At 38.4% G+C, this 25347-nt stretch overlaps 6 protein-coding genes across 8 annotated transcripts; 2 read left to right on the plus strand and 4 right to left on the minus strand.

Moving 5' to 3' along the window:
• Positions 1 to 1318: 1318 nt before the first annotated feature.
• On the minus strand, positions 1319 to 3498 carry LOC119080084 (glycosylphosphatidylinositol anchor biosynthesis protein 11). Its single transcript, XM_037188306.1, has 2 exons — positions 3404 to 3498; positions 1319 to 3349 (listed from the first exon to the last, which is right to left on the minus strand). Exon 2 carries the CDS (start codon positions 3301 to 3303, stop codon positions 2572 to 2574), a length of 732 nt encoding a protein of 243 aa, XP_037044201.1. The 5' UTR covers positions 3304 to 3349; positions 3404 to 3498; the 3' UTR covers positions 1319 to 2571.
• A 93-nt stretch (positions 3499 to 3591) lies between these two features.
• Positions 3592 to 4872, plus strand: LOC119080094. The gene is made up of 2 exons (XM_037188319.1): positions 3592 to 3865; positions 4355 to 4872. Exons 1-2 carry the CDS (start codon positions 3696 to 3698, stop codon positions 4827 to 4829), a joined length of 645 nt encoding a protein of 214 aa, XP_037044214.1. The 5' UTR covers positions 3592 to 3695; the 3' UTR covers positions 4830 to 4872.
• LOC119079986 (trafficking protein particle complex subunit 8) lies at positions 4869 to 10023 on the minus strand. Its single transcript, XM_037188143.1, has 15 exons — positions 9747 to 10023; positions 9368 to 9532; positions 9011 to 9305; positions 8810 to 8951; positions 8574 to 8741; positions 8309 to 8515; positions 8059 to 8241; positions 7814 to 7977; positions 7143 to 7749; positions 6933 to 7083; positions 6606 to 6874; positions 6000 to 6538; positions 5710 to 5927; positions 5230 to 5641; positions 4869 to 5161 (listed from the first exon to the last, which is right to left on the minus strand). Exons 1-15 carry the CDS (start codon positions 9910 to 9912, stop codon positions 4939 to 4941), a joined length of 3909 nt encoding a protein of 1302 aa, XP_037044038.1. The 5' UTR covers positions 9913 to 10023; the 3' UTR covers positions 4869 to 4938.
• Positions 10024 to 12319: 2296 nt separating this feature from the next.
• LOC119080072 (mitochondrial carrier homolog 2) lies at positions 12320 to 14477 on the plus strand. The gene is made up of 8 exons (XM_037188291.1): positions 12320 to 12505; positions 12579 to 12626; positions 12710 to 12794; positions 13247 to 13418; positions 13478 to 13609; positions 13676 to 13930; positions 13997 to 14107; positions 14164 to 14477. The coding sequence occupies exons 1-8, from the start codon at positions 12434 to 12436 to the stop codon at positions 14219 to 14221; spliced, it is 933 nt and encodes a 310-aa protein (XP_037044186.1). The 5' UTR covers positions 12320 to 12433; the 3' UTR covers positions 14222 to 14477.
• A 3379-nt stretch (positions 14478 to 17856) lies between these two features.
• Positions 17857 to 20644, minus strand: LOC119080041 (multiple inositol polyphosphate phosphatase 1-like). Its single transcript, XM_037188243.1, has 6 exons — positions 20400 to 20644; positions 20242 to 20336; positions 20064 to 20183; positions 19302 to 19499; positions 18815 to 19045; positions 17857 to 18517 (listed from the first exon to the last, which is right to left on the minus strand). Exons 1-6 carry the CDS (start codon positions 20584 to 20586, stop codon positions 17945 to 17947), a joined length of 1404 nt encoding a protein of 467 aa, XP_037044138.1. The 5' UTR covers positions 20587 to 20644; the 3' UTR covers positions 17857 to 17944.
• A 1466-nt stretch (positions 20645 to 22110) lies between these two features.
• Positions 22111 to 24456, minus strand: LOC119080022 (sialin-like). 3 transcript variants are annotated; one of them, XM_037188200.1, is made up of 7 exons: positions 24371 to 24456; positions 23941 to 24305; positions 23410 to 23655; positions 23035 to 23343; positions 22905 to 22971; positions 22390 to 22844; positions 22111 to 22318 (listed from the first exon to the last, which is right to left on the minus strand). In XM_037188200.1, exons 1-7 carry the CDS (start codon positions 24390 to 24392, stop codon positions 22130 to 22132), a joined length of 1653 nt encoding a protein of 550 aa, XP_037044095.1. In that variant the 5' UTR covers positions 24393 to 24456; the 3' UTR covers positions 22111 to 22129. The 3 variants fall into 3 exon arrangements, with proteins under 3 accessions (XP_037044095.1, XP_037044094.1, XP_037044096.1); XM_037188199.1 differs by having other exon boundaries at positions 23941 to 24311; positions 24371 to 24451; XM_037188201.1 differs by lacking the exon at positions 23410 to 23655 and having other exon boundaries at positions 23941 to 24311; positions 24371 to 24451.
• Positions 24457 to 25347: the final 891 nt, after the last annotated feature.

The following is a 25347-nucleotide window of genomic DNA, read 5'->3' on the forward strand; positions in this document are numbered from 1 at the left end:
TGTGTGTGATGCACTGTCCCGTTTCAGTACTCTATTTAGAGTACCCTTTATTCCCTTGACTGAAAGTCAAGGGTCTTACGCCAGAAAATACCCTAAAATGTTTGTTACCACACAATGTATGAAATGTTATCAAAAACGTAATTGTTTGTAACCTATTTTTCTTTGTCATCACGATAACTTGAGTAATTCATAACCGATTTTGATGATTTTTTTTTTATCGACGAGGAATGAACTTCCTGAGGTTAAGTTCGAAGATGAGCCATGTCGGGATAAAGCCCTGGAAATTATTCCAGAAAAACAGGATTTTACTCTGTTGATAATTGATAATACACCACTGATAATTGATATAATTGATAATTCCCTTCACTGTTGATAATTGATAATCTAATGTGTTATTCCCTTGACTGGCAGAAAATAGTGAACAATTTAGGTTCTTAAAATTATACATTTGACATTTGTAAGGTCAACTTCGACGATGAGCTATATGGGATCACCGCTTCGGAAGTTATCCCAGAAAATAGAAATGCAATGTATTAAATGAACATTATAAATGATATTCGATAATTGGTATTTGATAATTGATAATTGAAATTTTATATTTGATAATTAACAAGCGGCACCCAAAATTACATATAATGAAAAAAGTCAAGCAAATCTAACATTAGACAACTCCGACGAGTGTGATGTTTGCGGCCCGATCGAAGCGAGGGTCGTAATTCACACGAGTCGCGGTATCTTATTGTCACATTAGACAACTCGGACGAGCAAGTTTGCGATCAGAGCAAATATAATATTAGACAACTCTGACGTGTGTGATGTTAGCGGCCCGAGCGAAGAGAGGGTCGTAATTCACACGAGTCGCGGTTATTTATTGCAAAATTAGACAGCGAGTCGTGATATTTTGCTTATTACAAAAGAAATAAATTTATGAGTAATTTGAGATTTTTTAGATCCTAAATGTGATGATGTTTAAGGTCAAAATATTGTCATTTGCTTGGACTACAGAAATTGTCCATTCTTAACCAGATGAAAAAATCAATGAAAATAAATTAAGATATCTATAAAAGTCTAATCTGATTGACTATGAAGTTTACCAACATTACCAACCAGCAAAAGACAACATTATTTTGGGAAAATTATCAGTCAAGGGACCCGACCCGCCCAAAAAGGTGGGACCTAGTGCTTGAAGTGCGTTGATTCTTACCAAAATTTTGCCAGTGCGGTTCTGGTAATTTGGTATTTCAACTTCCAAAGGTAAGGCTTATTTGAAAAGGACCTGGTTGGCAACCAGGATCCAAAATAGAAATCGATTTCGGATTGGTTTAAGCTTTTTATTCCATTTATTTTCTCAAAATTTTCGGTAGAGAGTAAACTTTGTACATCTCTTCAAGTCGACGCCTAATGGCAACATTAAAGACCTTCGTCTAAAGTACAAATCTGGTAGAAATTAGCACAGAGCACCAAATGCAGGTTACATCTATCGGTACTCATTTTTCGCTGTTACTGATTAAAAATTTCAAAAAATATGCCTTGGAACTGTAAACGAAAGTAGGCACACCGACGCACACACATTATAATGTACAAAAGATGTGTTTTAGTTTAGAATTTTCAGTGTCATTTTGTCTGGACATTTTTTGTGTACGCTGAATGTTAAGTAAATCAAATGAATAACTGTTATAACACTAAACGGTGTGACGATACCCACTCCAAAATAGACAAAATGTAAGTAAATTTATAATTCGAAGAAACTAAAAGAGATTTTTCACGCTGAACGTAAACAAATGTCTGACCTTGAAATTCCAATAATATATTTAATCAGATATGACGACGATTCATCTGACTCTGATTTTTCTGATGGATTCGATGGTCGACTGGATGAAGAATTCAATCAAATGATCAAGATGAAAATGAAAGGACCGGAAGAAGAGGATCAATTCGAAAAAGGAAAAGCAACGACGAAGCGTTTTTCTAGATCACCAACATTTTTGCGGTGGAACGCGTGTCCTGATGCAGTCGAGGAAATTTCCACTAGTCCAAAACGGCAAAATTTAATAGGAACAGTATCCACCGAAATCACAACGAGCAGTCGAACCTCCATGGTAAACGAACCTCGTATGAAACGGTTGTCCAGATCACCGACATTTTTGAGGTGGGATGCACTCGAACTGGACGATAATATAGGAAAACGTTCTGAGAATTAAACTCCATTTATAGTTCAAAGCTTACGTTTTGATTCACCGGATCCAAGAACTAATGTCCGCACAATTCTACATCTTGAGTAATTTGTCTTGTGGTAACTGATGTTCATTTGAAATTTTGTCAAAAGATATTCCATATCGAATTATTCGACACAGCATGCATATCTCACGTACCAAATAGATCAATGGTATCGAAACATACAACAAGTGGTACCAATAGATCTTACCAGACGATGCCACCACATTTTGTGCTCTGTGCTAACTTATTCCAGCTCTAAATTATACAACATTCAAACTGTAATTCGTTCAGACTTCAGACTAGTCTAAGTAAATCTGAACGAACATGGAATACTTATTAGGAAATTCTTCGATTTTAATTCGATTTTTGGCGATTCAATAATTTCTCAATTCTTGTGAACCTACTACCGACTCCCATCAACAGCCAGTAACCATTCGACACTGCCATTCCCATCATAGCACCGCACACATTCGGAATCGGATACGTTTGCCAATCTCTGTCCCAATCCAGTGGCACTACAATCGAACTAATCCATGCGCCGAACAGACACGCCGTGGCATTATTTTGGATATATTCCAAATAAGCTGTCTGTGACTTGGAAGTCAACTGAAATTCATCACAAAATAACAGTTCCCACGTTGCTCGGCTACCCAAATATAGTACAAATGGTAGCACAGTCAATGTAACTAAGACGAGCGACAAGCTTATTGTACCGGGTAAATGTTCGATGATTGCGGCTCCGAAGATAATGCAAGCGAATGCATAAACGAAGAAGAACACCGCTAATGTAATGATGATGTTGACAGCGTATTTGATGCGATTGACTAGCTGCGCTTCATGTCGCTGATAAGCAGCAACCGGAATGTGTTTCGGTCGACCCACAAGTTTGAGCCATTTTACATTGACGAACCATTTGAGCAGCTCGGATGCAATGAGTAATGGGATGGTTGGAGACTTCCACAAATTGCCAACTTCAGTTAAACCATCGAAGGCGAACAAATACAAAGTGCACAGTGTCAAAGTTGTGATTGATATGGCAGAATGTATTGACCACAAGCTTGATGGACTGGCCAAGCGTTCGGTCATCTTGGAATTTTATTTGAGGTGATAACGAAGGCAGTGACTTCGTCGGCTAAAATAGAGAGGTTTGATGAAGACGAGAATAAGGTAGGTTAGGTCTACGTACCCTCAGACACACCTTTGTCTTTTATGTTAAAAGTAATTTGACTGGTTGACGGAGACAGTCAGCAAGTTGTTTTCACAATTTTTTGACCGAAAACAACAACAGCGAACATATGTTTGCCAACTGTCATAATGGTCTGCAAGACAGTGTTGTCATTTCTTCTGTACAGACGTGTAGTACTGGTAGTACTGCCCATTTGACATTTACTACGAAACCCATCAACATCATCCTGTTTTGAAAAGAACTGTTGGTTGTGGATCTTTGTTATTTTTTAAACGAAATACCAAAGCAAATCATGCTGTGCTGTGTGCCAAATTGTAACAATAAATCAAGTCAAGCGAGTTGCTTTAAATTTCCAACAAATAAATCGTTGCAAGAGGAATGGCTGCGAAATCTCCCAATAAAACTCAACCGAAGACAGACGGGCGTATGCATTCTACATTTTGAAGACAGATTCCTGAAACGGACCATGTTATTGACAATAATTAAATATAAAATCGAAAATTGTTTCAGCGGACGCCGTTAATTGACCTTGGTCTACATATATCGAAATTTAATTGTTTCGATGGATACTTTTTCCCTACAGAAAAAAAAGTTCAGTTGCAACGAAACCTCTCATGCAACAAAACAATACAATTTGCTGAACGCAAAACGAGGTGTCTCCATTTCATGCAACAAAACAATACAATTTGCTGAACGCAAAACGAGGTGTCTCCATTTCATGCAACAAAACAATACAATTTGCTGAACGCAAAACGAGGTGTCTCCATTTCATGCAACAAATTTAAAGAATTTGCTGAACGCAAAACGAGGTGTCTCCATTTCATGCAACAAAACAATACAATTTGCTGAACGCAAAACGAGGTGTCTCCATTTCATGCAACAAATTTAAAGAATTTGCTGAACGCAAAACGAGGTGTCTCCATTTCATGCTTCATTTCAATGGGCTTTTAACTCCAACGACAATCCACTCAAAGGACGTTTGGTGAGTGGCGCCGTGCCGACAATATTTTTGAAAGATGAGGCTGAAGACAAAACAGATGATGTTCAACCGGACATTATTTCCCAGCATGTTGTTATCGAAGTGGATTCGAATGCAATACCAAATTTCGATGCCTTAAAGGCGGACTTAGTGTCATCGGTGCGATTGGACGATTGGAAAGTGGCTTATTCGGAGACGAATTTGATCATTTACAAGCTTATGGTAGAATCGACTGGAAATCTGCGCGTCGAAACGTCCATTAGCATCGACAGTGGTTTGGTGCTGAAAATATTTCATCTTGACAAGGCATTGGGTTTGAAATTCTCCCCGCATACCGTTCACCGAGCTGTGAAGCTGAAACGATGGTCACAGTTGCAGAAACTGATCGATAAATTTAACAGTCCACATGAGCTAAAAGTTCATTCGGAGAGGGTGCGCTACGAATGAATGACGGTCATCATAAGTCATAAGCGCCAAAAGATTGATTTTTTAAAAAAACAAAAAAATTTATTTTTTTAGAATTGAATTTGTTGAATGGAAACGATAAAAATAAACTTTACGATGTCGTCTCCACCAAATTTGCTTCAATTTTGATTCGATCGTCCACTTCCAAAAAACATTTACCGGTCACGGACACGTCATTGCACTCCCAATCGTCGTCCAAATCGTCAGAATACTGATTCGCTTGGATTTGATTTTTAAACTCGAAAATGCCGTACAATTCTTCTTGACTAGCAAACGTCGTTTGTGGCATCTTCTCTTTATGCGGACAGTACACACTGCAACGAAGATTTGATTATCTTTTATCGCAAGTCACCAAAGGGCAAAACAATTCTGTCAAACTCACGTCTCATACAAATTCCGTAATTGCACAAAATGTTGACCGTAGGCTAACCGCTGCAACGAGCTGTTATCATGAACGATCGCTCGCCATGTAAGTATAACACACAAATGTCGATCCACATTCGATACAATGTTGTTGAACTCCTCATTGTTACCGGCCTGGCCCAGTACTCCGATGAATTTCGTCTCACTTTTCATCAGGAAGCTACCGATTTTCGCCAGATTTGGTATAGCTAAGTCAACATCGTTGCTGGGAACTATGGTCAATTGGGATAGACGATCTTTGATGTACTCGGTCGGATCGGATGTGACCTTATTCTGATACTCGTTGAGTGAAAATCTCAAGTCGATTCTTTCGGTTGATCGTAGGCCTGCATTTTCATCGAACACTCGACTAATACCGGGACTTTGCATGTCTGTAATCAAAAATTTATTTTGTAAGTGAATTGCGGAAGTTGATTCAATTTAGCAAACTGGGACGTACAGATGACTTTCTTTGAATTTATCTGATATGTAGGACTGAAGAGCGATATATCGTTCAGCATAATTTCCGTCATTAATGGATGATGAACTTGATTTAAATTTTTGATATTTACATCGACGCCTAACTCTCCGGTCGCCATATTTCCGATGCTACAGCTAGCCCCCATGCACAGTGATTCGTTAACATTAAGTTGCCACATATGTCGCACCAACCGATATCTACAGAACAAAACGACCAGCCAAAGATTAGTGAGATAGTTCACGACAAGCTCTGCCAGATTCCAAACTTACTTGATTTTCGGATAACCATTCGGCATTGCGTAGTAAATTAATAGTTTAATGTCAGTTCGACCCTTTTTCATCGGCGCCTGCAACCAAACGGTTGTCGTTTTCGTCTCCTGCGGATTCAATCCGATGCCATTGTCCGACGATTTTAACAGACAAAATGAGTGTTGCTTGCGAAATTCTTTGTCACGACTCAACGCTTCGTTGGTCAAATCGGTGAAATCTCTCAGCACAGACAGCGGCAACTCTTGACCGTCCAATTCTCCCAGCAACCATCGGGGAGACTCGGTCGCCGCAAATAAACTGCCCAACGGGTCTCTACCCGAATTCGTTAAATGCACAGTTATCGGAATGATTTCACCAGCAATTACTTCTTCCGGAACGTTTGAGAAGCTGACGTGTAGTGCTGATATCGGCGGCAAGACCGATATTTCCAGTTTTTTGTCGTATTGTGGCGGTTTCTCGTTAGCGGATGGGCCATCGGGTCGGATGAGTATTGGTTCGAAGTCGAGTTTACCGTTCAGACTTGTGTGTTCGTTGGTAGCCTGGAAGAAAGTTGTGTTGTTAGTCAAACGAGGAACAAGATCACATGAAAGACAGTCGCACTCGTACCGATATCTTTCCAACGATGCCAGTTACTTTCAATGTACCCGTAAAGTGTGGAATCAAGTTCAGCGTAATCGTTTTCTTCTCATATTCATTCAGTTGAATCGTTTTGATGTACGACGACGTCATGATATTATGACCCGTTAACTTGCCATTCACCACATTCGTATTGACCTCACCATTTTCCTTGGTAAACGTCCACAGCAGATTTATGTCCTCAAATGTAATCGATGGCCTAATGGTATTTTCTAGCGTAAAACTAACTTCGATTGGCTCTGCAAGAGGAATTTACAATTTTCCATTGGTCATCAAGTTCGTCAAGTATCACTTTACCTCCATGAATGCAAATTGGATTTTCTAACGTTGGAAGAGCCGATGTGAATAAGGATCTAGTCGGTTTGAAAAGCATAACTGGCTTATTCGATGCCACCTGAACAACAATTTCCTCGAGTTTTTGCCACTTCCATTCGTCCTCCAAATTAGACTAAAAAAGAAAAGGGAAAGTCAAAATCGACCGCAAAGCATCTACCTCAGTGAACGAACATTTATCTGAATATTTGTGGCTGCCACTAAATTTGGTTTCGTAATCGGCGGATGTGATGTAACAAGCACTCTAGTCAAATTGTGGACAATTTTCGGAAGCGAAATATCCAAAAGCAATTCTCCATCCGATTGATTCAGTAGTGTCTTCTGCGTTGCGATATACTCTCTCAGAAAGGCGGCTTGTTGATTGCAACTCTGTAAACTTGACGGCCGCAGTAAGTGTGCCAACGAGCTGCTAGCCTCGTCAAGTTTCTTCAGTGTTACCGCCTGTTTGCCTATTGTATATTGAATGTGATCTTCTGCTAAGCTCCAGCCACGATGTTCGAACACTTGATAGGCCTGTTTGTAGCACCGAAATGCGTGCTTTCGTTGACCGCATTTCGAATAACGATGTCCGGCTAATACAATGTGGAATGCATACTTTCGATAGAGTGGCGGTTGTGACATTAGATAGGAATAAGACGCTTCTTCGAGTAGCAAAGCCGATCTCAAATCGGAGTCTTCACTGGTCATACGAATCAATTGCTTTGCGGCTTCACCGAAAAGTTTTGCACTTTTCAAGCACTCGATGCTGATTAGAGTACTACGGGTGGCGAATTGAGGCAATCTGTAATGGAAGGAATGTTTCGTTAAATTTCGGCAAAATGCAGTCTGACAGTCGGTAGACTAACTTGCAAATGTTCAAGTAGGTGACAATAGCCTCTTCCATGTAATCGTACGTTTTACGATTAGCTGTTCCTAACATAAACGCTGCCATGGCTGCCATTTCCAGAGCACCAGCATAGTATTGCCATGCTGAATCCGCATTGAAATCTCTTTTCGCCTGATGGTAAGCCTACAGGTGGAAAATTAATTTTTTTTGGATCATAAGAGACGGTTCGAGCATCGATAGATTGATCGTTTCCCTGAAACTTACCTGAAAAGCCAAATTGTAATTGCCGAACATAAAATACAAATCGCCAAGCTTTCGAGTCTGTAGCTCAATCGAATCGTTAGTGTAAACGACGGCATTCTGCATGGTATTCGCACCCGGCTTATTGGTAAACCATCGTTTCGTGGCACTAAGTAACGATCGACTGACACCTTTTTTGTTCATCACCTGAAAAGTATGCAATTAACACACTTCGATCGCCAAGAGAGGATTTTATTCTAAAATGCACACGTACTGCATCGTTCAAAACGGCCACCATCTTTTCAACATAAGGAATTAACGATCGAATGGTGTAGTCTTGGATGAAATGCTTCAAATTATCAACGTCCGATGCGGTGAGCCACATTCCATGAGGCAGTTCGGTGTCGGTTTCGTTAGCCCATACATTCGGATTCATGACTTGAGAAGTAAGGCTGTCACAGCTGCTCGAAAAATTCGAATGCTGGAAAGAGAATCCGTTTAGTAAAAGACAGTTCCTATCTTCAGACCATTTCATTTACTATAGCTTCTGTTGCGTGCTCCTGAACAGGACTCAAAGGATGATCCACCACTTCTTCATTGGATTGCGGACTATCCAACGAGCTCATTAACACGCAGGATGGCATTGACGTTACGCTGGTGATATCTTGTGGTGTTTTGGGAGCACTGCTTTGGTCACTTGAGTTGTCCTGCAACGGAGGGAAATCAGTTAGATGTGATGTGATGGCGAAAAAAACCGAAACTCTGATAGACCAACCGATTTAGGATGTTTTCTCAAAAATTTCATCCAAGGATCCGTGCAATCACCGGGTGTAGTTCCTTGATAGGAATTGATTTGCAGCAGAAAACATTTATTTTCGCCAAAGGTTAGTTTTAACGTCTCGAAAGCTTGTTGAGCCCTATAAACATGTTGAGGATTAATCAAGTTCCCGTTGAGCAGTTACCCGTTTCCACTCACTTCGTTATATCTCCCTGACATCCGTCATGCAACATGACGTAACTGTTCAAAATTTCGGTTCCGAAACTCAGCCACTTCGGTAATTTCTGTGGCGTTACATTCTGCATCATTTGCACTTTTCGCGTTAAATTGTTAGCACTCTCCAACGGATTCGGATCCGAACTGGACAACACAATCAGGCAGCTCAGAAAATGACGCGTAAACTCATGATCGGCTGGAAATTGGACCGATAGAAACGTTTCTCGCCATTGTTCGTACCACGGCTGAGTCGATGGAATGTCAAGTTTGGTGGTTTCTGAAATGGAATTGATTAATTCAAGAGACAGACATCGAATCAAGTGTATTTGCAAGTGCTACCATTGATGCAGATGTTTTTCGTTTTGTCGCAATTGAAGGAAGAGACCGCTTCGGTGAGCATTTTTTTCGCTAGGACAGTTTGCGGAGGTCTCCAGCCAACATCGCATACATTCAGTCGAATCCCCTTGATGGACGACGCACCACCATTTGGATCTCTAAAGTTTGCTAAAATTATAAGAAAGTGAAAAGACACAATTGACTTCAAATCGATATTGTTCAGTCTACGGAGATGGAGATACAAAATTAATCAATTTCTCTGTTACACAAGTTGTCTTACTGTATTGGCTGGCTAAAGTGTATGGATAGGAAGTGAAAAGAATACACATTCTACATAAGATCTAGGAGCTGTAAACATTATCAAATGAATTGTTTTGCATACCATCCGTTGATAATTTGCTGAATGGTTGCAAGAGTTCCACAAAGGTTAAATTGTTTTTCTGGCATATCTCTTCCGCTTGTGGGCTGCACACCACACCGACCATGGGCGAGAAAATTTGTTGAATTATCTCTTTGGATGAGAATTGTTGGCCGGTTAGGTGGATCATTTTAAAATTTCAATGAAAGTAAGACACGAAAAATGGACTTTTACGAAAAAAACAAATTATCCGAGATGAACATTTTCACTACACTTTTTCTTCGAGCTGTCATATCAGTGCTGTCATCGCATTAAGTTTACATATTGCTATGTCATAAAATTAATATTTTTCCGTGGTAATTTCAAAATTTTCTGTTTTGCATGTCTAGATCTATGTAATTCTTGCTACCAACACCTATTTTAGGGAATTAAACTCTCAAAAATTCCCGAATTCTGGTTTCTCTTAAATACCATCCGAATGTATTCGATTTAGCTCAAAAACATTAAAAACAACTGAGGCACGGGAGGCACTTCAATCTACAGAACGTGGATTTAAGCAATATTTCTCAGTACGTACTATCACCTAATGACACTGTAGGCAAGTCGATGTTATGTCACTTCAAGGAACAATATTTTCTTGGACTACTTAGTCAATTTGTTAACAAATAATTGTTTTTTTAAATCTCGGAGCTCAAAAGACCGACTCGTCTGCAGTGCCATCGCTGATTTTTCAGGAATGACGAGAACAATACCAACAATTTACTGTTATTTTACAGAAACGGATAAAGCTTGACTAATTCCTCTAAAATACCTGTTTCGTGGGTACCGATTAGCATCAACGCCAAATTTTCACCTCCTCTACCAACCATGTAACCGTTCGAGTGTAAATCCATGGTGTATTCATCAATGAAAGTACACTCTCTTTTTAGTTTTATTTTCCGCTCCTTTGTTTTGAACTACCGTAGAACGCATAGTTCCCCCAATGTGTTTGTTTCAATTTATGGTTCATGGGAATCATAAAGATGAACGTCGAAGTTATTGAAACTAGCGGGACGAAACGGTGTCTTTAGGTACTCAAGGGAAAGACAAGACTCGGACGAATCGTTTTTTGTTTTTACAAGAATTTGACCTTACTTGGACCTAAAGTTTGGTCTTGTTGTTGTTTTCTGTTGCTGTTTGCGTAGATTTAGAATGCTGAAAAAACGAATTTTTGTTGGAGCTTTATGAAAGCCGACGCTGAAGCAACTATAGAAGAATGAAACAGAGAATGAATGAAGAATGAACAGTTGGTTAAAATTCACTCCTAACTCATGTGATCCTGTGTCCTTCTGAGCCCCTATGTGGTAGGAAAGGCGATCGTTGTGTTGATTGGCGAGTTATGATTCACTTCAGGTGTACTCTTCAATGAGTATATAGAAGAAAACGAGCGAGATAGGTTTAGTCTAGTCCCATATATACCGAGGTCTGTACGTTCATTGGTATTCATTTGTTGTGACCAAGGTAAATATAGTGAGGAGGTAATGCCATATATAACCGAATCAGATGTGCGGTGGCACGAAAGTTCGATACAAACGCCATCTCATCCCTTCGTTGAAAGCAAAAAATGGTATAGAAACTCGAGCCATCTGTTGTGAGATAGCGAAAATATTTTTGTGAAATACAAGTAAATCGTAGTCAACCATTTTAAAAAAAGATGTCATTGGCATCGAACTTATGTGCTAGGCCGCGCGTCTGAATGGCATTACCTCCTCACTATATTTACCTTGGTTGTGACAAGAGATTTCTCTTTATAGTCCGAGTCGTTGTGTTAATTCGCTCGCTTTACGTTTTTTTTTAAATCATGTGATTTAGTATGAAAAGCTGTCGAAACAGAAATGGAAAAGTGTTTTTCCGGCTGGAAAAGCTATTAGTATGAAAAAATTTAAAGTCAAATATCTTCTGAGCGGATTTTTCCTTGAAAGCCTGAGTAAGAACCAACCCTCGTGGAACAACTTTTTTTCATGCCGTGGGCATAAATTTTAGTATTTTTAGTCTAATTTAGGCTCTCGGAATGAAAAGTTCTGTTGTGGCACGACAGAGTAAAGTTTACCAGGCAGGAACGCTGATTTGAGTAGAGACCTGCATAATCTAGTAGCCATGTATTTTTGGCGAATAAAATTTTTCAATTTATGTTAGTGTTCATTTAAGCTCATTTTCATACAGTGTATTAGGTCCATTATTTGACGTTTCGAAAATGAAACGCTCCTACCTGGATAATTTTACTCTGCTGTGGTTGTGGACAGTAGATCTTAGGCACTGTCGCATATCACCCTCACTTTGTTCGGGCAACAACTTGCGAAATTGCCTAACATCTGCCGTCTACATTATTTGAATAATTATTTGAAAGTAAAGATTTTCTCAAAAAGCGACCCGGAAAATTTCTAAATTTGAGAACCAGCCATTTTAAACTGATTTCCTTAAATCAGGGCTTTTTGGAAACCTGATGTCAGTATTACCTTTCAGTGGCTAGATGAAGAACTTATACCACTGTTAGAGCATGAATTCCGCCTTCTACAATCTACTACATAGCCTAAATTGCATCACTGTTATCACTGCAAATAATAATGTTCGTAGATGTACTTGAAAACTTTGACAGATTTGGTGAATGAAAAAAAGTAAATTTCTGATAGCTAAAAATTACCGGAGTTTTATTTAGTTAACAAAATTTCAAAATGGATTTGAGAAATCAACATGATGAAGCTTTTGAAGTGAACGAATGGATAAAGTTCGGAATGAGAATTGCGGTACGTACAAAGTTTTGTGCTCAAGTGAATTTTATCGTGTGTGAAAATTCAATTTTTCCCGTTCAATTTCTAGGTCACTTCGACTCTACATCCCTTTGAATACGCAAAGGCTTTGATGCAGGTACTTTTTGTTCTGCCATTGAAATTTGAAACTGTTACCTCAGACAGCGTAATTTTATCATTTTTATTGACTGTTTTGTCTAGCTCGGATATGAACCCATTGCACCTCGACCTGGCAAGTCATTATTCGGTACACCGGTTCTTGTTTTGCCTAATGTTTTCCAGTATGGTGAGTAAAACGGTTATGGCAAATAGATTGTGTGCAAAGTACAGATGGTAAATTTCGATTTAAGTCATTTCTTGATTTAGGGAATGTAAAAGTTCAATGTCCAAACCAAACATTACTTAGCGATCGAGATTTTTAAGTGTTTCTTATCTCGATAGGATGTGTTTTGAATGTTACGCAAACAGATCCTATACATTTCGAAACTGACAGCATGTTATAAGACTAAGTGTCAACCGGCACATCTTTTTCTTGAAGGGGAACTACAAGAACTTGTGACAAATTCAAAACCAATCACAGCAGAGCTTCAGTAGATTGGCTCAATTTGTCGCTATCTCATTTTCTTTTGTATCATCAACACCTTCCGTTTTCGCGTTGAATAATTTTGGAGCTTTTTCTTCCGTAGATATACTTGAAACGCAATCACGCTAACGAATCCAATTTCGTTCAATTTACAGTAAAATACATTAAGCGAGTCGATGGCTTAGTCGGTTGTTATCGAGGCCTGGCACCGAAGGTCGTCGGAACATTAGTCTCATCCATTGGCAGTGAGAAAATTGCTATAAAATTAGGATTTGACAGAATACCGGACGATAACAAAGATGAAAGTGAATTAACCGAAGAGGAATCGTAAGTGTTGCGCTTGAAACATCATGTAACTTATGTCAAAAAACGTTTCAATGATTTAGAGAGAAACGATTTTTGCGCTGCTTGAAACGGGATCTGGTCCTGTCAGTGACGGCTGTTACTTTAGCACATCCATTTCAAGTCATCTCCGTACGAATGATGGCCCAATTTATTGGCAACGAAACGACATACAGGTGAGTTCGATTTATTGCATCCAACAGATTTGATTGATCGCTAAAGTTCCATTTCATTTGATCAAGTACAATTTGGTCGTCGATAAAGGAAATTTGGAATACCGAAGGTATCTTTGGATTCTTTTCCGGTTACACGCCTAAGCTTCTATGTGAGGTTTCCTGTTTGGTAATCGCTAGCTCAGCGACGTACATGATCAAAAAGCACTTTGTACGCGACCGTGAAGGACACGAATATGTAGGAACTTTTACGAATTTCGTGGTAGCGACTATTTTCTATCCGCTGCATGTCGTTTCCACCTGTATGAAGGTTGCTGGTTCGCGGTAATTTCAATAATCGAAATCAAATCAATTTTACCGATTTTACATTCCATTTTCACATCCGTTCAGATTGAAAGCCGGCCAGACACCACATATGCCACAATACACAAACTGGTCGCAATGTTTTCGTGAACTGAAATCTGCCGGTGAACATAAACGAGGAAGTTCTTTGTTTTTCAGGTAAACTTTCGGTCAATTTTAGTGAGAGCGGCATGTTTGATAATTTCAATTTGCAGGTACTATCGCACCCAGCCGATTTTCCGCGGTGAAATACCATTTCCCAAGGCACAGTAAACATTTGTCGGCTGCCTAGTTCCTGTTCAAACGCATTTAATTTGTGACTTGGTATGGGGTTGAAGAGTTTTTAGTCACCTTTTCCTTATAAAAAAAAGAAGTAAAATCGAGCATTCACTGTGTTCGTTTGTTGTAAATAATTTGTCCGAGTGAAGTGTTACGAATTCTCCTTTTAATTGACAGTCGATTTAGAAAAATCAATTGTAACATTATAACTGAAACATGAAAAATAAAGAGAAAATTTAATTTCAAAGCAAGTTCGGTTCTCGTGCGCAATGATCACATCATATATTTCTTACGACATGAGCTGTCTTTATGGAGGGTTATAAGGAAAATTATTCGTAGAACTCGACAAATTTTCAGGGCAGGTCAATCTTTTGAAAATCCACCTATCAAAATCGGACCCATTTCGTCTGGGATGGATATATACATGGTTTGAAAGGTCTTTGCCAGTAGACCTCAAAACAGGCCTCACACAGTCTCGAGCCACACCTGGTTGCTGGTGGAAGATCTCCGAAGTTGGAAAAATAGTGTTTTTTATCCGAAATTTTAGGCCGTTATAAATGATCGTTCCGGGTGAGAGTGGGCTTGTTGGAAAGCTGAGCTCAAATCCTTTCGGGTCAAGCCTAGTTTGATTAGACTCATTGATATATGTTTGCAAAAAATGCAAGAAATTTTTTTCAAAATCTGTGTGAACTTTAGACAGGTCTGGGCTGGTAGTGATGACGCTTAATGTGAACCTAAGATGCTAGTCGTAACATACATTGTTTAAGCTTTTCATTGATACCTCATTTGCAGTGCTGGTGATTGCTGGCGAGTCTTACGAGTAGCGGTTGTACTAACATAAAGTTCTGTTATGTCAGCAATCACCAGCACTACAAATGAGGTATCAACGGAAAGCTTAGACAATTTATGTTACGACTAGCATCTTAGGTTCACATTAAGCGTCATCAGTACCAGCCCAGACCTGTCTAAAGTTCACACATATTTTGAAAATTTTTCTTGCAAATTTTTGCAAACATATATCAATGAATCTAATCAAACTAAGCATGACCCGAAAGTACTTAAGCTCAGCTTTCCATCGAGCCCAATCATACCCGGAACGATCATTTATAACGGCCAAAAAATTCGGATAAAAAACACTATTTTTCCAACTTCAGAGATCTTCCACCAGCAACCAGGTGTGGCTCGAGACTGTGTGAGGCCTGTTTTAAGGTCTACTGGCAAAGACCTTTCAAACCATGTATATATCAATCCCAGACGAAATGGGTCCGATTTTGATAGGTGGATTTTCAAAAGAATCTCTCTGAAGCAAATTCATACTGAAATTTCACTGCTTCTTACCGTATGGAACTGTCGGCTCTGTATATAATTGATTCCAGATTTTTAGTTAAATTCCGAAAGTATGCTGGAATGTTTTTCACTCCTTTTGTAACAAGCAGCTGCGGGAATGGACCAAGAAAATCACCTTTTCGGCCATTATTTTAATATTTTCGCATTTTATTATAATTCCTTTAATTTGTCGTACACTGATAAAACTACATCGGACCTGAACGTGAAAAGTATTTTATTTATATGTTGTGCTCCTCTTTCATTAACCCTTTGGGGATATGCGAAGAAATATGGGCACTTAAACAGTTCAACGTCTATTTCATCGTAGATGCATCCGAACCGCATGAGACCCTATTTGGCCCACGAGCACATTAAATTACATTTCAAATGATGGTCGTGTGCATGTACATTTTGTGTAACTCGAGAAATTTAAGTAAGAAGAATGTAAGTCTTCGGTTGAAAACTTCAAATGCACTTATTTCAGTGTCGATGAATTTTAAACCCAATAAAACCCTATTTGGCCCGAAAGTATATGCAATCCCCTTTCTAATGACACCCCACACGTCCCTGTACGGCTCGTGTAACTGGAGAAATTTTGGTAAGAAAAGTGCAAGTTTTCGGTTTTTGATCACCTTTCACCAGCCACACAAGCTTCGAAGAAATTTTTTGAAAGTGGTTTGGCTTCTAGGGTCGAAGTCCTTTCTAGGCAAATATATAAAATTCAAATAGAAAATGCGTCCGATTTCGGTAGGCTGTTTTTCAAAAGAATCTCTCGAAACGTGTTGTTTTAATACAACAATTTCAAAAATTTTTATACTAAAATACAACAATGCAACACTTTTAGTTTACCATAGAGTATCCGAAGACTATTCTTGTAGCAGAGATTTTTTTTCTTCACATTTACGCATGTTGTACGTGCTTCGCGGTACACCGTGCAATTACATACGTTGTTGGGTTGAAATAAATAATAACCAGAGATCCAGATATATTTAAACGTCTTGCGTAGACTTGCACTGACTCAAGAAAAACAAACTAAGCACGTCCCTATTTGCATTGATATGCAGCAAGCAAGAAATAATTTTCAGATATTTTTGTAACGTAACGAATTGTCTGGAAAATGGACAGATTGGAAGAAATTTACAAGACCATCACGCCATCTATGTAAAATTTAGTCCTATTTCATTGTTTTAATCGAGTACTAGGAAATAGGATGAAATTTGGTGATATTTAGAAAACTCGTTTCGGAGAAATGAGGAGATGAAGTTAGGTGTGCGGAGTTGGGAAGGAAAATTTCATAGGAAATTTCCTATGACATTTCCTTAAATCGACGATTTTCATATCTTTCAAAACATATCTAAATTTTTACTGATTCGAACATGCGATAGCTCATTGGATGGGTATCGCTGAGTTCCCTGAAATATGATAAAATTTGAGCAAATGTGGGATCAGTAAAGGAAAATATTTGAAAAAAAGCGCTGAAAATGGCAAATATATCGAAAATATCCTAAAACTTCATCTAAAAGTGTTTGTACATGAGGGCTTGTTAGAAAGACCTCGTCTGAAAAGGTGAAAATAAATCGAAATATGATGAAATAATTTTTAAATTATTTTACGTGTTACGGGCTGTTTCATTTTCATCTACATTGCCTAATCACGTAAAGCATTGTACTTACGAGGTTCCAAGTTGTTATTTGACAAGTGGGGAATACAGCCCTCCCCTTCGGGTCGGGCTGTAACACCCCACTTATCAAATACACAACTTGGAACCTCGGAAGTACTATTACAAAGGGAAGCGCTACTAAAATAGTTGAAAATTCGTTCTTGTTTTCTGGATTCAGTGAAAATAAGGACGTGCTTAGCTTGTTTTAGTTGAGTTAGTGAAAGTCTAATATATCTCTAGTACAGGAATAGTCTTTGAATACTAAACTTTCTTTCTGATGTAAGAGAAGCACACCTTTGACGTTCAGTTCCACTGGAGATTCACCAGTACACGACAAATTGAGGGAATTATAATGAATTACGAAAATATATTAAAATAATGGCAGAAAAGGCGATAATCAACAATATCGTTTCACATTTATTCAAATTGTACACTTCTATCATAAAGGGCATCCAAAAATTGACTAAAAAGGATAAATCTTGTTCTGACCACAAAAATGTCTGTGGGTCAATCATTTGTTTTCTTGTTCTTTTGATAAATATTTCAATTTTAGAGCTGAACGCTTGTGCAAATAATACGTAATCCTGGCACAGGAAGGAACGTCCGAAAGTAAATTAATCTTCGAAAGAAAGAGAAGTTGCAAAGACGCACACATAAATATTTATTGATTAATAGGTTGACGTACATATAAGGTCGGATTGACCATAAAAAATAGTTTTTATACGGAAATCTTAACGTAAATAAATTAAAATCAAAGTAACAGTTACAGCAAGTACACCCGCTCCATTCACAAGTTTTGCTGTACCAGACGCCTCGGAACCACCACAAAAATATTTCGTACAATTGGCACTCGTGTATGACTTATAATGCTCAATAAATTTATTAAATTCACATACACCGCCAGTACACCCATCCCAATCTGGTGTCAATAGTCTTTGATTGAGAAAGATTTTTACTTTAGCATCGCCCGAACAATCGTATTTAACCACAGCTACATTGGATGCAAACGGAGACATTTGGCTAGACTTCCACTTTCGATTCTCTACCACACTGACATTGGATGGGTTTTCTGTATCTTTATGAGTTCCTAAAGCTGTCATAAATAACTGAACGGTAGTTGCATCAGCGAACGACACAATCGCATTGGTTGAATCACCAGTACTCTCACTTTCTAAATGATCGATTAGATCGACAACGGTCTTACATGCCAATGGTGGATTGAGTTTATCTCCGTGACCAGTCTTATAATATAATTCGATATCCTCATGGTACTCCAATACATTAACATGATCTTGTGTAAATGCCTGTGATTTGATTCAAGTTTTGTATTACGAAAAGAACCGACAAGACAGCCTCATTACTAACAAACACCCACACGACGGAACCATAAACAATTGAAGCGATAGTAGAAAACTTATAGACAAGCGAGGTCATGTGTGGAAAATATGATCTCACATGGACCTTCCTTCAAAACTCACCATTTCGGTAAAATGAACATTTTATCACAAAATTCGAAGTTTAGTTAGACGCTATTTGATCGGCCACTAATATTCGGAGTGTACGTGTTTGTTAGGATTGAGGATATTATGTTTGAAACTTACAATACACCAGGGACTAAAATTTTCAACGTCCAATGCTTTGTCAATGCGGCACATGTCCCAGACATTTTTTACTAGTTTCCACTTGTCCTCCGACGGTGACTCTCCTAGTCTAGCTAAAATTTCGTCTATTGTCCCTTTGAATTTGTCAGATTTTTCGAATTGCGACAAAACCGATTCTGATTCATATATTTTGTCGTTCTTTTCTTTCCAGTCAGCACACTCTTCATAAAACTGCAAGGTGATTAGTAGAAATAGTTATTTACGTATATCTATTGTGGACGGTATATTCCAGGCAATTTCGCCCGAACGAAGTGAGGGTGACAAGTGAAAGTGCCTAAAATAAACCGTCCACAACAGATGCGTATAGAACTTTTCATGTAAGGGGACGAAAACCCGAGAAAATTTCTGTAAAATCCCCGTCTTCTGCCCTGACACATGAAAAAGTGATATGAGTTTCACCGACTTTGTAAATGCGTCATTGCTATACCTTAAACAACAAATTGTTGTCTGAATCGCCTTCCTTTTCAAGATCGACTTCGTTGAACAAAGCAGTTGCGAAAGCAAGAAAACTTTCGTTATTTCTCAGCTCCGTCGTGTGCCGAAATTTAACTTTATCCGGTGAATCGAACAGAGGTGCGAAAGCTTTTTTGTAGTCTTCAGCTAGTGTTATCATTTGACTCCGACCCTGTTTCATATTAATTAACTTATTAGATTTTGGCTCAATTTATTAAAGTAATTTGCTTGATTGGAACGATATGCACGCAAAATATTGTTATCTTAGCGAAAAAATGGAGTCAAACTATCGGAATAGGTTGATGAATTCTCGTGTGTGAGACACGTTTTCATGTCACACACCAATTTCAATAATAAGCTTTATCGATATCGTCGGATATCAGATATTGTGTTCCACCCCATTTATAACTGGATTTTGGTTTGATTGAAATTTGCCAAACCGATTCGGAAAACTTAGAGAAATTTTATGCATTGCATCAGATCGATCTTAATAACCCAATAAACCAAAACCTGTTACAAAGGGCTAGGGCTATCATGTGCTATCAGAAAAAACGACAAGAAGTTCTATCTAATGCGGTCTGATATAGCAAAAAGCATGGTCATTGTAATGAAGTAAAAGATTCGAAATTAATCACTTGAAAATAATTTGAGATGGAAATAAAGTAATAGATCCGACAGTAAAACTCCGATATACTTGTCGCTTGTAACTGTTACAATTAAAGTAAGGGTTTCTTACCTGTTCCGTCAAATTTTCTGGATTTTGAGCAATGTTCTCGTTCAACGTCCATGTTTCAAGAAATTCTTTGTCAGCGGTACATAGTGATGAGAGTGTGTTCTTCATAATTGACTCACGTAGCTGCAATGAATTGCATTTAATACCAAATGTTAAACTCTATGTTCGTTCTCTAACTAACTTCGTCAAGCGCATCTATATCCACACCTATAGTTGAAGTCGACGGATACGCCGGTCCGTGTCTGATCAACAACCATATTTTCACTGGATCGCAGCCTGAAATTAAATGAAAAACCATTTCAGACGATAAAAAATGTGGCCATCCAGAAGTCGTTATACTTTCAGTATCTGGTAGATCTCCCTTAACCAACGCGTATGTAGTTTTAGTGGTGAATTGGCTATGTTGAGGCCTTGGCTCTGATGTGTTATGGTAGCAATACACGTCCCCTTCATTTCTAAAGTGCTTTGAAATGGATCCTCTAGCTAAGTGTAGCACAAAGCACAAAAAAATGATTTTGGAACACATTCTACCTCAAACGTATATATGTATATCAACCGATACCTTATCGGGTGGGTGTTGTGTTCTAACTGAACAAAGTCGCAAGCAAAAAAATCATTGCAAGAACACATTTTTTATCGCGGTGTTATCGAAAACGATGTTCAAGTAGCTGATTATGTTGTATCCCTTTTGTAATCGGAAACCAGCTATCAATAAATTAGTCAATATGTTAGCATGTTGACTTTTCTAATCTTTAATATCGAACCAGTTTTGTATTAACCTTTTGAAAAGTGACTATGTCATCGATCTGTTATCTGTTACCGACACCAACGAAATTAATATAGGGTGAACTTCGGCTAATAGGGTCTTATAGATAGCAAAATGGAGTAGGTTAAAACTGTTGAAATAAATGACTTTCTATGTAGACGTTAAAATATCGTGTACAATGCAATAGGTACTACCTTACATTAACATCTCTTATGGGTCTAATTCTCATCGACACTGCCAGGGTTAGTCCTCCATTTTTATGCTGAAACAGTGAGACGATACCAGAACAATAATCAATTGAAGAAGATCAATCCATCAACGTTTAGCTAGCAGCTAGCTCTTAAGTAAAATAGATATATTTTCCAGCATTTATCTCATTGTAGTGAGATAAAGTAGAATCAGATATGGGGAGGTAGCTGTTCAACACTTCTTGAGGGATTCTTTTGAAAACCAGCTTACCGAAATCGGACGCATTTTCCAGTGGACTTTTTTATTTGTGCCTAGCAAGGTATTTGATCCTAGCAGCCAAAACAACTTTCAAAAAAATTCTTCAAAGCTTGTGTGGCTGGTGAAACATGCACTTTTCTTACAAAAATTTCTCCAGTTACACATAAAATTACCTTTCAAATCATACCCCACACGACCATGTACGTTTTATGTTGCTCGAGAAATTTCTGGTTGAATAGTGCAGGTCTTCGGTTGAAAACTTTACCCGCCCATATTTCAGTGTGGATGAATTTTAAAACCAATCAGTCCCTATTCGGCTCAATAGTAAATGTGATTACGTTTCTAATGATACCCCACACGACCCTGTACGGCTCGTGTAACTGGTGAAATTCTTGTAAGAAAAGTGCTGATTTTCGGTTTTTGATAGTAGTTTTGGTTTCTAGGGTCGAAGTCCTTTCTAGGTACATATAAAAAAAGTCCACTGATAAATGCGTCCGATTTCGTTAGGCTGTTTTTCAAAAGAATCCCTCTTTATAATTTTTGTTTGATCTGAATACTTTTTAATTTTGAATACTTGTATTGCCGTCAATGAGTTCGACGAGAAGGATAACAGCAGATTTGAACCGATGCATCTTCCTCGGTTTTGGGGTACGTGATGTAGTATAAGATGTAGAGTGAGAGCGTGAATTCTGTGGATGGTAACATTTCGTAGTGATGGGATGTCAGCGGAGATGGGATTAACAGCAGGATAATTATCAGTCTATTCCCATCTTTTTATCTAATGTTTTCCTTCATTTTTATTGTCAATATCGACAGCATATTAATAGCCATCCGTTTCAAAATGACCTCCTCAATTTTATTCAGAACACTTTTCACGTGGAATTTCGACACATTTCGATTCATTTAACGGTTTCATCTCCACCGATTTTGAAGATTTATTCCAACTTTGCTCATCGGAAGATGAAAAGAGTACAAAAACCAAGCCCGATAATATCGACATGCCAGCTGTAATAAGAAAAACGTATTTCCACTGCTCCCTAGTTTGCTGCGGTGCGGTGGAAGAAGAAATGAAGAAAAGTCAGTCAAAGAGGATTTTACTAACTGGATTTAACTGACCTGGTTATTTGTCAGTACACCAACGATATGCGATGACAGAATGCCGGGCAATACACAGATGGTTTGCGAAATTCCCAACAAAATCGATGAATAATTAGATGCCAATTCAACGAAAGACGGCAGTGTTCCTGCTGATTGCGCTCCCAACAAAGCTATTGAGGCAGTTGTTAGGACGATTACTAAATTAGAATTACAGCCAGCATATGCCAATCCAATACACAGACTACCACTGAAAATGCAACTGACAAAAACTGCAACTTTTCTTGCATTTGTTCTGGATAATGATTTGGAATGTAGCAGATAGTCGACAAAACTTGAAAAAATGTATGAAAAGCCCATACGAAGAAAATGTGGGCCACCAGAGAAGAGGCCGGACATTCGTATATCAAAACCGTGGATAAATTTAAAATATGTCGGCAATTGAATCATTAGCGTATATAACTGCCAAACACTTCCTGCTCGGAAAAGAAAAGAAAAATCAATTTTCTTGGTTACAAAATGTTCTACAGAATTACCCCAACTAGCACACACAGTAATCCAAAATGGAATGCTCTTAAAAATCGAAGTCCATGGTATCGGCGCCTGAAATAATTTTTGTTTTCAAGTTTTTTCGTTTGGTTCTTGATTCGTATTTTGATGCGGTACTTTCTTATCCTTTTGACTAGTGCTGCCAAGTGCTTTAGTGATATAGTTCAACTCGCTTGACTCAATGCGAGGATGATCTGCCGGACTATCGTACACGCAATATTGCCAAAATATAAACCATACAACCGTTGCCACTGAACAAAAGTGAAATGTCCATTCCCACGACGAAATCGATATGATAAATCCGAATATGGGATAACATATGGCCACACCAACAGAACATCCCATATATGCACTTATGAATCGGCTCCTTTCATTGGGTGGAATCCACTGAGAGGTGATGTGATGCATAGCTGGAAAACTGAAACCCTAAATTTAAAATTCTTTCAATAATCGCAGCGATTTCGATCCATTATTTCGATATTTCGACTTTACGGACAAAGCACCTTGTAACATTCGAACGATTAGGAGGAACTTGAAGTTCAAATATGCTGCAGTTGGAATTAGAAAGCTCAGTCCACAAGAAAGAAAATTAGACAGTCCAAAGACGAGCTTTGTGCCGAAACGATTTGCTAGATAGCCACCTAACAGTTGTGTTGACCAAAACAACCAATAAAATGAGCCCAGGCACTGCCCTTGCTCATACTCAGTCCATTCAAATCCATTTTTGTTGTAATCAATCTGGAGAGGTAAATCATTTTCATTGGCAGTTGTGAAATTGAAATGTGGTTTATTGAGTGGGACATGCGCCAACATGAAAAGGCCATTGCGTAGAGCAAATGCTGTTACGTCAGTGAGCCACTCGGGTTGAATAGTTAGAGTATTTAGACCACCAAGCCATATGTTATTCAAAACAGTGAAGAAATAAATAATGCAAATGAAATGTCCACCTCTCCCACTTGGTGCTTGGCTACACCACATCGATCAAAAATACTGACTGCTGTGTATGCCAGTAGAGGTACTTACCATAAATAAGTCCATCACGATTCGTTCCAAACTAAAATATTTTCTCATTTCATCACCATATTGGTAGTGATCGGTACTATTACCAACTGGAAAATTAGACGACATATTGAAACATTCTAACGGTTTCGTTAAACTGTTGGTCGAAACCCTTTTCGGAACAACAATTGACACAATGGCCAAATTTAAATTGCATCGAGCCATGTAGTTAATAGCGAATCCCCAGAATGCTGCATGCCATAGGATGGTACGTGACTTCGTAGATACCTTACCGTTTCGTTCACATTTTGTAGTCGATGGATTGGACGGATTTTTATTCAATAATTTATTCGACTCTGTTTCTGCTGGATGGGCTTCGCCTCCGTGCTCTGTAACTTGATTAACTTTGCTTTTAAGTCTTGATTTTCACACTAGGTAGGCTTTCGTAGCAGACCTTTGCCCATTCTAGCGTCCATATCTGCTTTCTACCACGTTTGAAAATACGAATTTGGATTTATCTTCTACCAAACTCAAATACTTGTGCTCCACGCCGATTGAAACTGTTGGTCGAAAGTTTTCGATAACATGTTTAAACAGTTGTGAACAGGGCCTACTTTTTGGAAACTAATTTCCTGAATTTCTCGAAATTTCTCGAATTTCTTGAATTTTCTCGAATTCGAGAAATTTGAGAAACTTCAAGAAATTTGAGAAATTAGTTTCTTGAGATTTCTTGAATTTCTCGAAGTTTCTCGAATTTCTTGAATTTTCTGGAATTTCTTGAAATTTCTTGAATTCGAGAAATTCAAGAAACTTTGAGAAATTCAAGAAATATTTCTCGAAATTTCTTGAATTTCTCGAAGTTTCTTGAATTTCTCAAAGTTTCTTGAATTTCTCGATTTTCTCTAAAAGTTTCTAAAAAGTAGGCCCTGGTTGTGAAGGGGCCGTTAGTAAATTCACTCTTACTGTACGAATATTTCAAACTTTGCATGGAACTTTGCGGAAGTAGGTTTGAGAAATGACAATCTTAAGGTTATGCAATTTGTGGACGGCACCACATCTCTAATCGACTATTTTTTAGTGTATTTTACGTAGTGTATGTACAGCTGTGTCCTTGTTATTGATTTTGAGACACACATGAGTAGAACTATCATTAAAACAATCACAATTGGCTAAAAATGTTTTATTGAAATTTATGTCACTCTGAGAAATACTGGACGAATTTAAACTGACTGACAGTTGGCCTGAGCTTCAGGCGTATTTATCACTACAATCAAACAACCGATCAAACTATGGATCCAGCGACGGCAATCAATAATAGTGTTAATGCCGGTACAATGCCGGATGCACTACCTTTTGTAGTAAACAAAATCGATTAGTAATTGGGTGCCAATTCAACGAAAGACGGTAATATTCCTGCCGATTGAGCACCCA

Source organism: Bradysia coprophila, unplaced genomic scaffold (genome assembly GCF_014529535.1).
Source record: "Bradysia coprophila strain Holo2 unplaced genomic scaffold, BU_Bcop_v1 contig_350, whole genome shotgun sequence".
Taxonomy (NCBI): domain Eukaryota; kingdom Metazoa; phylum Arthropoda; class Insecta; order Diptera; family Sciaridae; genus Bradysia; species Bradysia coprophila.